Source organism: Corvus cornix, chromosome 4, assembly GCF_000738735.6.
Source record: "Corvus cornix cornix isolate S_Up_H32 chromosome 4, ASM73873v5, whole genome shotgun sequence".
Taxonomy (NCBI): Eukaryota; Metazoa; Chordata; class Aves; order Passeriformes; family Corvidae; genus Corvus; species Corvus cornix.
In genome coordinates this window covers 43,110,168-43,128,188 of record NC_046334.1, presented here as the reverse complement: position 1 = coordinate 43,128,188, position 18,021 = coordinate 43,110,168, and the positions used below count along the sequence as shown (strand labels likewise).

Here is an 18,021-nt window from a genome sequence, read left to right as displayed (position 1 = left end):
AGTATTTCCAGAGACTTGTAAGCAGTTGGATATGCTGGGTTTTCCTTATGTTGTTGCATTCTTACAACCTTATAATAGATGTATAGTATTATGTTTAGTAAATTATATAGAAAATTATGGTTGCTAAAGGTAAAACTTGTTTTATTTATATATTAACACTTACAGAAGAAAAAAAAAGGAAAAAAGCAAACATTAGAATAATGTTCAGTTTTACAGCAGAGTTTCTTCTTAGGTTCATAACAAGCTCAACGTGATTGTATTGATTTACTTAGGAGAAAAGGAAAGATATTTCATTTATACAGAAGTATACCTGGATAAATAAGCCACTGCTTCTCTCACCCTGGGTTTAGTTACCAGTACAAGGAAAGAACCTGCCAGAGGAGAAGGTCAGAACTTGGTAACAACATTGTTGGACATTTTGGCAATGTTTTCTTCCTTAGTAGCGAAATGACAAAAACTAATTTAATGCGAGCCATTTTAGTGACAAGGCAAGTGAAAACCAGCTTGTTCTGAGCATACAAGGAAGCAACGCAGGAACTGGTCCCTTGGGCACACACTTCCCTCTGTCTCAGCCTCCATTTGACTGGAATTCCTAAAGCTTCTGGTGAAGGCCTGAGGTAACCCTGTGCTCCAGGTAATTCAGACCTTTGAGCAGATGTGTACAGCACTGTTTTGAGAAGTGACAGCTCTAAGTGCTAATGTAAAAATGGCAGCTTCCCAATAAAGTCAATAATCTGATTAGTAGTGTAGCTAATGAAAGCATTAAACAAACTTGCTGAGTGCTTTTTCTTCAGCATGCAGGAACCTAAACCAATTTAACTGATAAGAGAAATACCCATGATAAAGACTGAAACGGTTCTATGCATGTCTCATGTAATAGGCTACATGGAGAACATTCCCCAAGAGCTTTTTTCATCTCTGGCCTCTGAAAATAAGATATCAAAAAAAAAAAAAATTAAATATAGCATGCAGCAGAACTAACTTTGAAGGTATAAGAGGCAAGGTTAATATGTTAAAATGTATCAAGAACATTACACTGTAATCCAAAGGACTAAGTAGGTTATACAATTTCATAGTAATACCTAAAAAAGGTCTTTGTATCTTTTTTTTTAGGGAAAAAAGTCTTTGTACCATATATATTTTTTTTTCATTCTGACCAAATTAACTTTAACAATCCTTGAGCTTTTAGATGAGGCTGTGCAATGTGTTAATTCCTTTTTAGCATTTTCATTTCTCAGAACAATGTCCTTCCCTTTGAACTAAAGAAGTTGTGCCAGCTTTTTAAATTTCAAAATGCATTTGAGCCTGTAATTCAACAACTGACTTCCTTCAAAGTATCTGGGAAGTGGGAGATCATGTCACCTGCCCCACACTTGTTCAACAGCACAGTGGTGGCATCACTTCCTTGATGGCACTTTGGCAGGAGAGGAACAGACAGTGTAAATCCACTGCTTGAGTAGTCCCCTGAGGTGTAATGGTCGTGCCTACCCATCACTTGCAGGTCTCAAGACTGATACAGAAGCAGTACCTCTAAGGAAGAGTTTTGGTGGGTGTTGTGTCCTGTCCATCCTTTCTGTCCTTGTCCTCCCACCAAACATCAAATTAATTCTTGTAATTCAAAACTATGAGATTTCTTTTACTATGTATTTTACATAGTTCTTATTTTACCAAAAGCCTCCTGGGCAGAGCTGATGTTACACTGATGCAGTTAATTGCACATTTCCACCTAAATGAACAGTGACAGGGTAAGAGAATGATGCCCTGGAAATGAAATTTAAGTGACTTGTCAAAGTTACATGCCTAAAGCTGCCAGTGCTGTTATTTCCATTTCCACACCTGTGTCACTGCTCTTCTAAGGCAAGGCAGCAGCAATGGTCAGAAGGTATTTGTTCCTCAAGGGTTCAGTGGTTATACCAACTTTATGATGACCTTTTTAACTCCAGCTCAGCCCTAAATGATTTCCTGGCTGTCAGACAAGATCAGTGGTTGGTTACTGTATAGAAGGGATTTCCTGCATGAATTGCATGACACCAGTTTACATGGAAGTGTCTTTGGTGTTAGTAATGAGAAACATCAAGTCTTTAGTTAACTCAAGGAAATGATTCACCTCAAATTTGATAGAAAATACAGTGCAACTCTTACAATGACCTTTAGAAAAAAGTATTGAAGGTGAACCATACTATGAATAGTTTGAATGGCAACAAACTATTTGGTACAGTTGTAAATGTCACCATAGCTTCCTCTGAAACTTATCATTAGAGTTGGAACTGAGAGTAATAGTTGAGTATCTGAAGAAAATCACTTGTTCAATTGCTTAATCTTTGGGTTATGATGACGGTGAGCAGGTTGCTAGTTTTTCCTGAAGGAAACCTTATGCTAAAGAAAAAAACTCCAAAATATGTAAAAGTTACTGGATTGAACAAAGCCTTTACTAACACATGGTACTTAAGTTAAAGCTTGAAATACTAATATTCAAACAGAGAAAAACATTGAAACAGTATTTACAGATTAGCAGAATTATTTAATTTGTTGAGACCAACAGGACAAACACTAAACAGGTATTTCTGTAGTCTGATTTCTACATACAAGCTGTCTTCGTTTCTTCATAAAAGCATTAAAGGTTCTACTTGCAAGCAGTTTAGACATGAAAAGTCTCCTGTATTGTGGAGGGATTCTATCAATGAATTACTAGTCTTTGCATTATCTACTACACCATACTCACTGTTCTGCACGGTAGCCAGGAAAAGCTTTCCCTGCTCTTGTTACCGGAAGGGCTCTGCCATATTTGACCTTCAAACATTTGCACTCTGCTTGCTTGTTTTATTCGAGGCATTACACTGCAACTGAAGTCATGAAGTTCTGACCAGTGGCTAGGTAAGTGTCCTTGTGGCATCCCCTGTTCCACTGCTAACCTCTAACTGCGGCTTTCCTCACATGCAGAATGTCCTGAATAATCACAAACAAGTGCCATGTGTCTTCTACCTACAGGTGGAGTAACAAGGGGAACATTTTCTAAGGATTAGCTGAACACTAATAATTTGTGCAGTGAAGCTTCACCATTGCTGTTTTGCTGTGCTGAGCAGATACTAAGAGCTTTTGGTAGCTGGAAAAAAATGTTCCTTCTTAGATTAAAGATCATTTGACTTACACAAGCAGGAGAAAAATCCTTTAGTTGGTACAAAAAATTTATTGTAAAGCATTCAGCTCAAATACATGTGATCAAATCTCTTTGACCATATAAAATAAGAATGTTCCAGGACATACTTAAAGCCAAGTTGTAGCCAATATAGGATTTTCATAGTTAAATTTGAACCTCATAGTAAAAATTTTAAGTACTGACAGCACTAGTAAGTGGTATGTACAGTGCCCTAAAAAGGATTAAAAGAAAGTATAATGTTCCATAGAAATGGCACCCTTAACTTGTACATTATGAGAGGTGTAAGTAAATTTAATGATGAAACAGTCAATCACAAGTTTAAATACATTACAAATTTACTTACTGTATGAGCACTGTTAACAGTCTTGTTTCTATGTCTGTGTTCCTCATTACTAGCCAAGATTTTGCAAGTCTTAGGTAAAATGGTTTGAAGTGGTTCTCCAGTTGTGTTCCCTAACTGCTTTCCCATGCCCTTGATTCCTGTCCCCAAGCTACTGAAAAAGACAGGGAAACTCAGCCAGCTACCAGCATTACCTAACCACTAGTGTAACAATGCTCCTGGCCCTACTGTGAAACCCAGGCTACTGTAAGCATCAGTAGTATTTTTTAAGACTAATCTGAAGCTGAACCTGGTTAAGTAGGTACAAAGCAGTCATCTTAAACAAGTCTGATCAAGGGTGGAGCAAGGCTATACAATTACCTTGTTGAAGCTGAAACTCAGCATGTGACACTTCCAGAAATGCTGACACCCTCATCTTCCAGTTCCAGCAGCCAGGACAATATTTTCCCCTACTCTACAGAATCTCTTGTACAGGATTTTTCACCTGATGACCTGTCAAAACACCAATATCCTGCAGTCTAAGAGGGAAGGTATGGCAGAATTAGCAAGATAAAATACACAGATACCACTTTTTCCCTCTTCCTCAGGTGAATTTAGCCAACCCTGAGGAATGTTAATACAAATGCTAATGCTTAAAAAGGCAGTGTGTCACCAGCTACACTGGAATTCACAAATTGCTTAATCTTCTTGAGAACTGAAAAAAGAATGCACCTAGTTTTAATTATTGCATTTTTCTCTTTGGCTTTCAAATCTACATCTAGTTTATCCTCAGGAACAGACATGCTAATTTGGGGAGATTAGTGCTTCCTTTCCAGCAAGTAAGATGCTTGGTCTAGGCTTCTAAACCTGCAACTCAACTAAGAACTTCTGACCTTGAGTGCTACTGTGGTTCTGACTACAACCCTATTGACTTGAAATCCAAAATCCATTTCACCCTGCAAAGTTCTCCTCATAAATGGCAGAGTTGTGCATGGACATGAAACCAAGAACCCATGCAAAATATGGCTGCAGTTCAATTTGTTTTCAAAATTAATTCAAAGTTGCATACTCAGGTTGGCCAAGACACTAATGAGTCAATTGACAAAGCTCTTCATGCCATTTCTTTACCAAACTGAAGCCAGAATGATGAAGGAAACTAACCTACAGTACCAGTGGCAGTTTCTCCTCATTCCCAGGCAAGGGTACTCTGTTAAGCATGCATACTGAGAGCAGTATCAAGGAAGTACGTGTCAATGTATAGTCTTCAGCTTTTATCCTTTATTACGTACACAGCAAAGAAGGCAGCATTAGACACACGCGCAGTGTGTTACACCCATTCCATCCACAGCACTCGCACACACGCACACACACAGCCTTAAAAAAGTGTCGGTGATAAGGAACATATTATAAAGGTTGTGATCTTTTATCTCTAAGCCCCTGAGCTTCTTCTTATGGTTAGGTGAAAAGGCAACAAACAAGTCTTTCCTTGCTCTATAAGTGCTTTGTGCAACAATGTCCATAGAGGTCATAAGTCTTTCTGGGAGGAGTGAATGTCTTACTCCCATATTCACAGTCTCCTATCGCTGTTTTTGCAACAAATAGTTTCCAGTTATGTTTAGTTGTCATAGGCGGCCAATACAGCTCTTGCTCCTGTGATTAAAGTTAGGAAAGGTTCTGCAGATCAGAAATGAAATGCAGGCCCCTCTTTCTCTCAAGAGATGTCATCTCGGTGACACTGCAGGACTAGAGAAGTTACCAGAATTTCGTGGGGACTGAAGAGGCACGGATGAAGAACTGGGAGACAGTTTTCTTGGGCTGCATAGGTCACCATTGTGCAACTTCCACAAAAGTTCTTCATTTTCCATTGACAGGCGTTTGTTTACTTTTGATTCTTTCTCTAGTGACTCCTGTAAAACAGCTTGCTCTGTAGAAAGTTGCCTGCAAATGGAAGATTTACATCAGAACAAATAACCCTACTTGGAGGCTGCAGTACTGAAACTTAAAGAGAGGTTTGAAAGTGCATAAAGCCTTGCTTGGCTCTCAACTGAATTCCATCTTTATTTGGAGGATTGATCATGTTCTCATCCTAGCTATATTTAAACTAGTAGCTTGCAGAAAACAGGAGAAAGTTCCAGTAAGAAACATCCCTAAGGGCCAGAAAAAGCATCTGAAAAGTTAGGCTTGTCCTACTTAAAATGACACATGCTTTTAAACAGCTGTGCTGGAGCCTTTGGGTCTTCTTGCAGGCTCAGCTCAGCATAGAAGCTGCAGATTCCTTCACACTGGGAGAGTCTGACCATCCATTTAAGCAACAGTTAGGAAGACTCAGATCTGTTTTATTCATGTTAAATATTACTGTTATTGCTAAATAAACCACACTGATCTAAACTGGGGACAAATTACTCACTGAAGTGGTTATAAGTAGGACCCAGGTCTAGCTCACAAGCCAGTAGTACTTAAAAGGGACAATTTTTGTATTATGGTATTTCTGAGTTGCTTTTTCTTCCCTAAAATATTGGAGTACTGAAGAACAAACTAAACCTTTACCCACTTTCAGTATGTTCCTGCTTGTTATTCTACAAAGGAATGCACATTTGTAGAGATACAAGTGGGGAAGAAATGGATGTGTTCTTTCAGAGAGTACTACAAAATTGCATTCACCAGTATTTCAGCAGAATTTTCTTTTTTGTCACAGGAACCCCTTCCCCTGATTAATAAGGGCATCTAAATGTCCTTATTAAAGGTATTTTTCACCTTGAAAGCTCCATGTGTTTGTCCATCCGAGCTTTTAATTCTTCATTTTCTTGCTGAACCTTCTTTAATTTATCCATTAAGATTGTGTTGTTCTCCACCTTAGAAAGAAGGTCACAATTTGAAATAAAACCCATACATGCACTCATCAAGATACTGACTGAGCTATCACAGACACTGGTGATCTGGAGCTTGCAGAGGTTGTTGGAGTACTTAAAAAAAACCTGCAGTAACATCAGACTGACCTGCTGCCATGGCTTAATGTTCTGTAACAGTCAAATAGATCCTACTTACCTTATCCTTGCATAGCACTGGCACTTGGCCACTTGTGCTGATTAGATGCCAACAAGGAGGACTGGATAAGGGATCTGCTGTTAATCAGTGCATTCCAGTAACTTCTGCCAGCAATGGACAGCAGTTTTAGACACTCTAGCATCTTTCTAGACAAAAGACTGTCCAGAAATACCGTGACAAATTCAGGAGTTCCCCTGCGTAAACAGCTTTCCCTATTGCTCTTCTGATTCTACTTTGTTGCTGGAGGATGTTATCAAAAATAAAAGGAAAAACTGAATAAATGGTTGGATGGTCCAAGGCCTTCTGCACTGTGGCCAATGTCTGCTGCAGAAGATGAAGGTTTACTAGTAATGTGCTACAGTAACATACACTGCTGCACAATACTGAACAACAACTGACGTGCTCCATTGTATCCAAACCTCTTTCTATACTTCCACATTAAAATCTTGCTTAAGCGAGTATTACAACAGTGTTCAAAGGCCCCACCCATGAGAAGGACCCTGTCCTGTCACAAATAAGAACATGCTAAGTAATTACAAGTTCTGCCTCCAAACCTGACTTTTCATATGGAATTACACACAGGTCAGGAGCACAGCCCCACAGCTAAACAAGCAGCTTAACAGCTACAATAACTGGCCTAAGCTAATCAAGATGTACTCCATTTCATATTTGATCCCTTCTTGTTAAATTAGGATAATTTCCTTGTTAATGTTTTCTTGACAATGCAATCTTATCTTCCATACCACTTGAGCAATGTAGCAGGTAAGGATTTTGTTCTTTGGGGGATGAGGGCGAAGAGAGGGAAGAGGCTCTACTAACTTAGTAATAGTTTATGCAAAGCAGTAGTGGTCTCAAGATGTTAAAAGGTCATTCTTTTCCCCTCCTGACATATATCCCAATGCTGTATCTGCAATGTGAGCATGTCCCATCATGAATTCCTGTTTCCTTTTTAACAAAAAAAGATTAATTGTTGCATGTAAGTCTGTCCAGCCCAAGTTCATTATAGGATCACAAGTCGGAGACACAGCCTCAGCCTGCCAGACCCCAAGGAACACTCACCAGCTTTTCCATCTTCATTAGCTTTATATCCTGCTGATGGAGTTTCTCATTCTTGATCTCCAGCACTGCTTTCAAACTTTCCAGCTCCTGTTCCAGGTACATTATCTGCGGGTTTTTCTGAAAGATTGCCAGAGAGTTTGCTTAGTACCCTGAATTTCAGGAATAATTTAGATGTTTCTCTGCTATTTAGAAAAAACAAGAAAATAATTACGGTAACGAGTTACTTTTTCTAAGTGAAATCAAGTCAAACACTACAATAAATAAGAAGATCTGATATCACTTTATCCTCAGTTTTTGTTTGTCCTTCAGGGTAGGTGGACAGTTGCAGTTGCTTCATTAGGAGCTGTTCAGAAAACACTTAATGCACAGACATGAAAAACCCTTGTGAATCAAAGGAAGGCATGAATGCTGTCACAGCAAAACTTGTTTCACAGGAGTGCCCAAAGGCCTTAAGGCTAGGAGTTCCAAAATTTATTTCATATTACTCATAACCCATCCCAAGAGATAATTAAACATTTGAAGAGTTTTCAGGCACTGGAATAGTTCAAAAAAGCACCAGAAGTTTAAGTTCTGAACCTGACTGTAGCTTATCTTCCCTGGTTTGAGTCTGAAGGCTCATAAACAGAAATTAAAATTTTTCTGTTTTGCATTCTTCTAAAGCCTGAAAATGCAATTACATACACAAATCTTGCACTGCTGCACGTCCATTACTTATCTACAGTATAGCAAGTTAGGAGTTTTTTATTTTTCCTTTTCCTGTTGTTTTCTGGGAGGTAGAGGGGAGAGCAGGAGGAAGCCAGAGTAAGATGTGGTTTTCTCAAGGATCTATTTTCCAGAGTAAGAAACCATTCAAACACTGCAGAGTAAAAACACATTCTCTGCATTTCAAGGCAGTCACAGCCAAAAAAAAGCAAGTCTTAGTCCATTCCCAAGTAGTCAGAATGGAACACAAGCTGAAATCAATCAATGATTAAGCATGTTGTGTAACTAAGTTTATCTTCAAAATCAAACAAAACTTGTTTTAGTGTTATTTGGGTAAGAACACAGGTGCACTGCACTGAGTAACAGCTTCACTGCCACACCAGAAACCTTGGACAGGAGGGCAATGCCTGCAGTTTTCTGGGGTGTGGTCCCAGAAGGACAGGGCCAGTACATGTCACAGGTAATAGGGGCTCCATCACCTACACAGTTCATTCTCCTGCTTGTTTTTAAGGCCTGTTGCATTAGTGGTTCTTGTTTAACTTCTTTTGAGAAGTCTGTGCAAGGGTGAAGCATGCTGCGCTGCCTCAGTTAAGGCAGCACACAATTTGTTCCTCTGTTTTGTGACTTTAGCATGGAATCTAGGAGCTAACAAGAAAAGCAATCCTGAGAAGTTGAAATGTAGCTTACAGCGTGTTCAATATTCAATTTATTTTCTTTCTTTCTTCAAGCCCATTGGCCTTAAAATATCTTTTTAAGGTTAAGTCTGAGCTCCCCACATTAGCTATTCACAGGAGAACACACATCCAAATAAAAAGACTCAGAGGCCTACATAAGTTTTTAGCAAAAAACTGGGATTATCAAGTGACACTATCTAAATGATACCAGAGAACTGGAAATACATCTCTGTCTTCAAAGGGCTATTGGGAATTCCAATGTTGCAGAATGTGTGTTTAGTACAGAAGAGTCTGCTGAGTCAAACTGGTGCTTTTCCAAAGAGAAGTCTCAAGCTTATCATGCATCTTATGCTCTCAGGAAAGCACATTTGCAGCTATGTAAAGGCACTTGACTATTGCTCCTTTAATTTAAGCAACATCTGAGCATCCCTGTGGAATACAGTTCAAACTCCCACTGCCACAGCGACATATTGTGGTTGCAGATTCTTCTTGTGGCAGCTCTGTCCTGCCCCTAGAATAAGCAGTAAGAGAAAACAAAACAAAACGAATTCCAGTAAAAACTAGGGCAACTTCCACTAGAGGCATCCTAAGTGAGTCTTCGAGCATGGAATTTCTCTTTGTGGAATAAGCAATACTCCTGGTATTCCGCTTCCTTCTGGGTAACTGGAAAGATTAGCATGTTTGTGTCTAACCCTCCCACTGCATAAAAAAACCCCTCTCTCAGAGCACATTTCTATCCTAGGAGCATCAGAGGTAACAGCAGCCTTGGGAGGAAAGGCAGGGCAAAATAAAGGTTTCTTTAAAGGATAAATCAGTAAAAAGTATGAATCAATGTTTGAATAAAAGCATTAGAAATGAGCTTTGCAGTAGTGATGCAAGCCCACACTGATCATAGCACTGGTACAACAGTTATCGACTGTCCAGAAAAATGCTATGGTACAACTGCTGCACACACACAGGTCTTCGATTTAGCTTAGGCTATTATTTACACCCCTGTCTTAGACACTCAACAGCTTTATAGAATTATAATGGTAAAGTTAATACACAGCATTACAGTGCTTGCAAAAAAATTGTGAAAAATGGCAGGTGAGCCATTTACGGAAAAGTATTACCAAGTATGGGAGCCCTATCAGGCTTCATTGCAAACCTTCTGCATTATGCAGTAAAATAAACCCAGGCAAGATCTGCTCATCCACATTACTTTGGAAGATCAAAACTTACAAGATTGGATTTTTCTTTGGCTATTTGTTTTTGTTCTTCCAATTTCAGCTTCTCACTCAAAGAGTTGTTTTCACTTTTTAGTTCATCGATTTTTTTCTGAAATGCAAATATATTGTATAGTTAGGCCAAGAATTCAGTGCACATCTCCAAACCGCTTTTCAAGTTTTAAACCGTTGCAATGAACCCAGCCCTTAACAAACCTCCAGCAATTCCTGCTTCTCTTTAAAGGAATCTTCAAGTGACTTCCTTTCAGATTCATGGGTGCTCTTGAGCTCTAAAACAAATTATTTTTGCAGATTTTTAATACCACGTAAGACGTGAAAATTCTTTTTGAAAAGAAACAGCCTGAAGAGCCAGCCTACATATATACACACAGATGCAGTTGATGGCAACACAGAAAGAACATTTATCATTAACTGATGCAAAGCATGTATGAAGTATCAGATTTATTCCCACTTCAGATTTGCTGATTGTCCCCTCACATATCCATTTCATTAGTGAACAGCCTGTCAGTTTTGAGAGCATTCATCTGCATGCAACAAATGGACTTATTAAGCACAGGCCACATCTGACAAAAGTTGATTTTATGGAAGGAAACACAGCAAAAATTGAAATTGTGTCTTCCACAAACTTCTTGAAGAGCATTTCTTTTCCTACTTTGGATGCCATGCAGAGGAGTTTGTTCTTTGAAAGCAATGGAAGCCTGAGCAGTCTTCAAGACAAAAAAGTATCACTGGAAACTTGGCTATCAAGTTGAGTTGGAAGGAGGATGGAAATCATCATCACTTAAATCAGTAAGATGCAATCTCATTTAAACCTGAGCATGGTCACCAGCCCTCCCTGAAAAACCACCTCCGCCACAGTGTACTGTACACAGTGTATAATATTTCTCAACACTTCCATGTCATTATGGAAAGCACACAACCCTACTTATCCTCATTTTCAATTTTGAGGTGCTCCTTACAGAACTAGGGGGTAGAAAGAATTATTCAGTCACTTGAGATTTTGAGGGAAATTCAGAAATCTTGTACTGCAAGAAAAAGTCACTTCCACTCAAACTGTTTCAAAAGTTTCATTCAACTACAATGAAATCATGATTACTGCTGTATGTAAAATAAGACTTGTCAGTTCCAAAGGAAGGAATTCAGCCAATGATTTTAAAGATAGCTGGCCACAAAGAACAGTGAAGTGGACATAATGATCAAAAAGCCTGAATATTTTAGTTTGTGATTAGCAGTTCTATAGCAACTAGCAGTACTATAGCACATGTACTTAAATACAAAATACTTGCCTGAAAAAGAGGATTCATACTTCTTTTTCAGCTCCTCTACTTTTTCTGAGTGTCTGTTTTCAAGTTCCAGCTTAAAGCTTTCATGTGTGGTATTTAAATTGTCCACCTGCAATATGACAACATGATTTTTCTCCCCTTACATGTAACAACCCTTGTTTAAAGCATTGTTTCAATGGCTTCATGCACTATGTCAAGTACATTTTAAATGGTCTAGTAGGATTTAAAAGGAGAAGCTGAGCCCTGTACAACATTTAATAAATGAGAACAATGCCTTACAGTTTACAACTACCAACAGGATGATGTGTGCATCTGTCACACGCATGGAGTTGTTGCATAGCAAGGTCAGAGGGCAGGTGTGTTTCTATAAATCTTAAAACTCAAGCTGCCTCAAATATCCCATGGAGTTCTAGAAATTATTTAAGCTGGCAGAACACAAGCAATCTCCCCCACATTTAAACATAAGCTTAAGATCTGTACAGCTTAGTGTGGTAGTATTTTTATCGCTGCAATGAAGTGGAGTTTCACATTAAATAAAATAACTGTTATTAGCAAAACCCAGGATTCTTTGAAGGCTCATTTATAGCAGAAAGCAGTTACTAGAGAACTTTTCTACACTGAGTGTTACAAACCTGCTCCTGGAGTTGGGCTTTGTACTTTTCAGCTTCCTCAATGCAGATACTTTGGAGTTTCTCACATTCTGCAGTGTAAAACTGTTTAAGCCTCTCCTCCAGCTCAGCTAAGTCATCATGATGTTGCTGGTTTAACTTCTGCAAAAACCCTTCATAAGCAACTTGCAGTTCATTCCTGTCTCTTTCCAATTTCTCACAAGCTGCAGAAGTGGTTACTGAAGATGTCAAAAAAAAAAGAGAGAAAAAAGTGGATCAAGTTCAATCCTAAAGTCACTTCTTCATTTACAGGTATTAAAAATAATGAACACACTGCATAGCAACATGGTTATATGCAAAGACAAATAGATACATCTATTGAATGTGTACCCCCTCCAAGGGCACATGAAAAAACCTTTGCAAAAATACCAAATTCCATGTTTCTTAGGTTGAGCATTAATTGAACCTAGTTAAGCCAGGAACCCACATAGAAAGCACAAGTGTTGCAGATTAACAGGACATGAAAGAAAGAATGTCTCATGAGAGGCACTGAAGAGCTCCAATAAAAAAAATAATTGCATTTGATACTTCACCTTATTTGATTCCACTTCAGTAGAATACTTGTCAGAGTACTTTACTTTTTGACATATAAACCACTTTGCTAAATTTGAAAGTCTTAATAACCTGAATACTATATGTTTAATGACACTCACCCTCAGATATACAGCAGAGAAGCAATTCTAGCCTGACATGGACAGCCTGATACAGATCTGCCAATCCGAAAGGTACTGCTCATGTGTTTATGCCTCAGATATTTAAATATGCAAGACAGAGAACAGTTTTAGGCAAAAAGTGCAGAGTATTAAGAAAAGAGAAATGCTGTGCAGTTCTCTTTACATCTGCATTAACACAGGTCTGCTAAGAAGGCTGCCCATATTTGTCTCCCCATATTTGTGGCTGGTTAAAAGGCAAAACAGAAGTTAGGAACTTGCATTTTTGAGTTTGAAATTTAGCATTCCCAACTCCAGCCAACCAAGCCTGAATAGGAGGAGTCACCCTCCTACTGCAGCAAACGCCTTATGCAGTTCCAGCTCCACCCAAAGCCTGGAAGCAAGGTGAAACAGCATCTCTGACACAAGTGTGTGGTCACTGACCTTGAGCAAAACTGGTTCTATACAGACTCTAGAACTATGGTTTAAAATAACTTAGTGAGATGAGTGGCTGCTTAAGAGAAAAATCAACTAAAATGTTAACTTGATCTTCAAAGGCAGGAGAAGTCATGTATGCATGCACTTCACAGCAGAATGGCACACTGCTTAAACAGTGTAAATATAAATGCTATGTAAAAGCATGGGAAGAGTCAAGGATTTTTGTACAGGCAGTACAGGAAATTCTCATCACAGCTGTGTTTGAGCCTTAAGATAAATAAATTACAGTATCTTCAATGACTGATTCCCAAAGCAGTAGTGGGTCAGCTCAAGGGAAAGCAGCCTGCCCCAGCAGAGTGCTTCAAGTTACACGTATCTTATTCTTCTTTGCTACAGCTCATTAAAAGCATGTGAGTAACTTGATGAATGATATTCACACTCTCTTTTAAGGGAACTGTAAAGAGTCTTGGCCCTGCTACCATAATTTGGAACCTGCAGTAGAACTAGAAAGTGTTAAGAAAGTGAGCTGTACTGCATGGAAATCAATCTGCATGTGTGTCTACCTGAATTAGGTTTAACAGCAAGCTTAGCTGTGCTGGGTCTGTGCGAAAGATCCGCTGATCTGGACAGATTTAGGCCAAGCTCTTCATTCTCTGACTGGCAACGATGCAACAGAGGCTCAACTGAAACCACAACATTCTCTGCAACCCAAGCAGATTTCACAGTTTTTGCTACTTTCTGCACCAGCACCAAGAGATGGTTTTACTTCTCTATCTTTATTCCTTCCACAAACTTCTCTTACCACTGTTCCCTTAGGGAAAGGAAAAAAACCAAACCAAACCAAACCAACAAACAAAAAAATAAAAGAACCACAGAAAGCAAATTAGCATTCACACTTCTTTCACACCACAGTGGCAAGAAGTTATTGAATAGATATACTCTGCATTGCCACATTTTTGGAGAAGAGGAAACATCATTGTTAGGGGACATTATTTTACAATGCAAAGACCAGGCAGCAAGCCAAATGGAGGTATTACACAGCCAGCCACATGCAGATTGATCTAACCTTCTGTAGCAGAGTAAAGGCATAGCTGAGAGGCAGGCGACTTGCATGGCTCAGTTGAGGTAACTGTAGCAAAATGCTTCAAATGATCCACTTCACTTCAAACCAACAGAGGAAGAAGCATCAAATTCCTTATTTGCAAGGCCAGAGCTGTTCGTTTGCCTCCAGTTAGCCAGAAGAATGTGCTGCCTATCCTTGCGTTATCTTTAAATGTCAGCACGCAGAACTTCAGATGATGCAAAGCACTTCAGAAAAAAGCAAATAGCAAACCACGCCTTTGTCAAAGAAAACAGATGCATCAGTTCCCCTTCAGGCAGTTTGCAATTCAGATTTATGAGAAGACTAATGTTACAAAGGCAAACTAAAAACTTTTAAAACTTGCACTTAACTTGCAGTTAAATGTTGTTACCTTGAAGGTAACTCTGGCATCCACAAAGCTGGAGGCTGCAATGCTTCCCTGCAGATCACAAGCCTGACTTGAGTCCCTGCCATCCAAACAAGAAGCAGAACTACAAAACCAGTGAGCTCCCAGTATCATGGTGGTACAAGAAACTGACCATGTAAGGCTTCAGCAAAAGCACCAACTAAAGAATTGTTAATTTGAAATTATGAGATGTCCCATAAACCAAAGCTTGTCTAAATACTCAAGATTGAAATCTGCAGCAAGTGTTCTGCACAGCCCTATCCATCTGCAGACTGAATCATGTATTTTATGACTGCTCTGCCTTTTTTAAAAGTTGTCTTTTTCATGATTTGTCCCTAATTCCTTAATTTGGCCGTTTAGCCACTGACTAACCAAACTCGATTGCTACTCAACTGAAGAGTCTTCTCATTGAACATCTGATGCTAAACTTTGAAGAAAAATTTGTAACAAATATTTGTGCTCTTCCAGTAGCAAACACACAAATCTATTTCAACTTGTCATCCACTTCAGAGATATCTGAAGTGCATACTTTAGCGTTTTTTTACACTACTACTGTGTTTCCTTTCCCTTCTTGAAGTGCTTTCCTCCACGATTCCACATCTTCTTTAGACCACAAACCTTGAGCAAAAAAAACCCCAAAGGGAAATAAATAGTCCAACACCATTTCAGGCAAAAATCAAGCCATAGAAATGAAAAGATGTGCTATTCATTTGTCCATGAAGTTTGTTCAATTTTACTTGTAACACTAAACAGTTTTAAGCTTTAAGGATAGAGTATACGAAATGCTACACTTGGCAGCCAGAAGCAATTTTTACTTCTTTATTCAAATAGCAGAGCCATTAATATTTTTCCTCCAAATATTAATATTTTTTCCTCCACTTGGTCGTTGCAGTCTCTCTTCCCAATCATACAACTGTCCTTCCCTGTATTATTACAAGATTAATCTGCGTATTTAGGCTTCTTAGCACTGTTAATTATAAATGAAGAGCCCGGTTCTTTTGGGCCAGACCATGACCTTTGGAAATCACAGAAAGTTTCTGAGATTTGGTAACAGCAAATCTTCAGAGCAGAAATGCTGGTTTTGACATGTAAAATTACCCTTTATTTGTAGTAGTTAACAGCAGCCACTTGCATCTTGGGTATTTCACTACAAAGCTTAAGTGCCAAAATCATAAAACAAATGCCTGCAAGAACAGCATGGAGAACCAGGCACATGGCAACTCCCTGCAATAGTGCCAACAGCAGCACATCCAAACCACATCAACAGTCACTGCAGTTGAAGGAGAGGACTGCAAAAGTTGCCTTTGTATCTCCAAGAAAGCTATTTTGTATTTCCACTAAAAGTAGCCAAGACATAAGACCTTACAATAGTGCAGCATCTCCTTTCACTTTTTTTACCTTGTTCTAATTATAAAACCATCATCCAATTCAGCCCTTATGGCTAAACTGCTTAGAAAAAACATTTTTCAACTTACATTCCCCTAAAAGCCACCATAAACATAGCTCTAAGATAAAATACAATGGATTTTCTTGAAGCCAGAGTTAAATTTTTTGCAAACAGTAGTTATCTTCATAAAACTGTCCAGGTCACTCACTGGCCCAGTTATGATTTATGAAAAGGCATTAGACTGTCTGGAATTCTAAAACAGAGTTCATTAGGACATTTAACTGTCAGCATTTTAATAGATGCGGGGGATGTGAAATGGGGATGATTACCACAAAAAACCCCAAGTATTTAGTACCATGTGATACTACACTGCACTAACACTTAATTGCTCAAACCTTTTATTTCACACTGCAAGATGTACGTTCACTTGACAAGTCTGCTATAGACAAGCTAATTTCCTTCTCTATGCAATATATATTTTTATATGTATATAGTAATTAATTCATGGTATTGGCAGATTCTCAATACTGAAAATTCTTCTACGCAAACATGCTTTCAAGTTTATGACCAAGTTTCCCTTGGTGTTACTTCCATAATGAGGCTAATGATACAGGACAATAAACCACATGGCGTATTTTTGTTCTTGGGCAAGTTAGACACGGCATGTAGCCAAAAAAGCCTGCTTTAAGCAACATTTAAGCAGGTATGATTGAATAAATGATGTGAAGCACTCACTTCTCTGCTGGGAATTAAATTCACATCCCTGTGCTGCAAACACTACAAGTGACAGTGTGTTCAAGCAGGCAAACAGGCAAGTGTATGAAGTGTGGCAAGTCAGACCCCATCTCAAATAAGTGAAAGAAACATCTATCTATTACTGAGTATTTTTACGGATCACCTTAACCTGCAAACCAAATACATTCACTGTAAAACACAACAGTCTCTTCCATCTGAACCTGCAAAGCATCTTGAAGATAGTTTAGTAATAAAAAAAGAACATGAAGGTATTTGCAAGAAAATACAGTTTATCAATTGCCATGCAGCAACTGGAGGTGAGAGAGAGGGGTCTGGTATTTGGCTGCCTGTCCAGGGTACGCACAGGCCTCTCCAGGCCACCGAGAAAGGCTCTCGAATGGCCATGTTCAAAGGGCAAGGCGGGCGGAGGCTGAGTCAGCTCTGCACCTGCTGTTTCGTAGCAGAACTGAGCTGGATCACATCCAGCCTGGTTGCGAGGAGGCTCTGAAACAATTTGGAGTGCAATTAATTTAGAGGAATAGTTTCATACCTCTCAAGAAATATGCAGCTCTTGCAATTTCTACTTACATAATTAAACAAGTAACTAGAAGTTTACGCACTAGCTTGCATCTTAAGAAGAGAAACAGCTGACAAGCAGGATATCCCTACCTGCTCCAGGCTCCCAGAACTAAGGTGTTTACATTCAAACCACAAAGTTTAGTCTTTGTAGCTAGAGATTTTAAGGAAGCCCAAGTCCAGAACCCAACTGTTACTGAATTTGAACTCCCTTTGGAAAAGCCCATCCCCAAACACCTGTCACTGCTAATCCTCGAACATGGTTCCAGCTACTGAGAGCAGAAAGCATTGTCTGGTAGCCATCAGCCCCATGACTAGCACAGTCACATGGTGGCTGCCAAAGACACATTCTGGGACCAGAATGCATACTCGAGCCATTAAACAAAAAGGTATCTTAGTGGAAAGTGTCTTATGTAATAATCCAGCAAAACAGACCATCTGACAGCAAGTCAATTTGGTCTTGCAAGGTAAATCAAGGAGCTTGGGAATGTGCACAATTGAACTTCAAAGCAAGAAACTGAGGAGTCTAAACTGTGCAGGGTACAAGCTGCAGGAGACTTCATGTTCCTCTCAAACTCAGAAGCATGCAGGGAACAGGCTACACTGGGCTGGGCA

General features: G+C 39.1%; 1 protein-coding gene across 8 annotated transcripts in view; it reads right to left on the bottom strand.

Moving 5' to 3' along the window:
• Nucleotides 1-124: 124 nt before the first annotated feature.
• The window catches only part of MTUS1 (microtubule associated scaffold protein 1), a 121,829-nt gene continuing 103,932 nt past the window's right edge, over nucleotides 125-18,021 (bottom strand). For all 8 annotated transcript variants that reach the window (XM_039551414.1, XM_039551416.1, XM_039551417.1 and 5 more), the window contains 7 exons: nucleotides 12,098-12,312; nucleotides 11,469-11,574; nucleotides 10,378-10,451; nucleotides 10,178-10,273; nucleotides 7,581-7,697; nucleotides 6,231-6,328; nucleotides 125-5,414 (listed from right to left, as the gene is read on the bottom strand). In XM_039551414.1, the coding sequence (XP_039407348.1) occupies nucleotides 5,198-5,414; nucleotides 6,231-6,328; nucleotides 7,581-7,697; nucleotides 10,178-10,273; nucleotides 10,378-10,451; nucleotides 11,469-11,574; nucleotides 12,098-12,312 (923 nt within the window). In that variant the 3' untranslated portion in view covers nucleotides 125-5,197. The remainder of the gene's footprint in view (nucleotides 5,415-6,230; nucleotides 6,329-7,580; nucleotides 7,698-10,177; nucleotides 10,274-10,377; nucleotides 10,452-11,468; nucleotides 11,575-12,097; nucleotides 12,313-18,021) is intronic.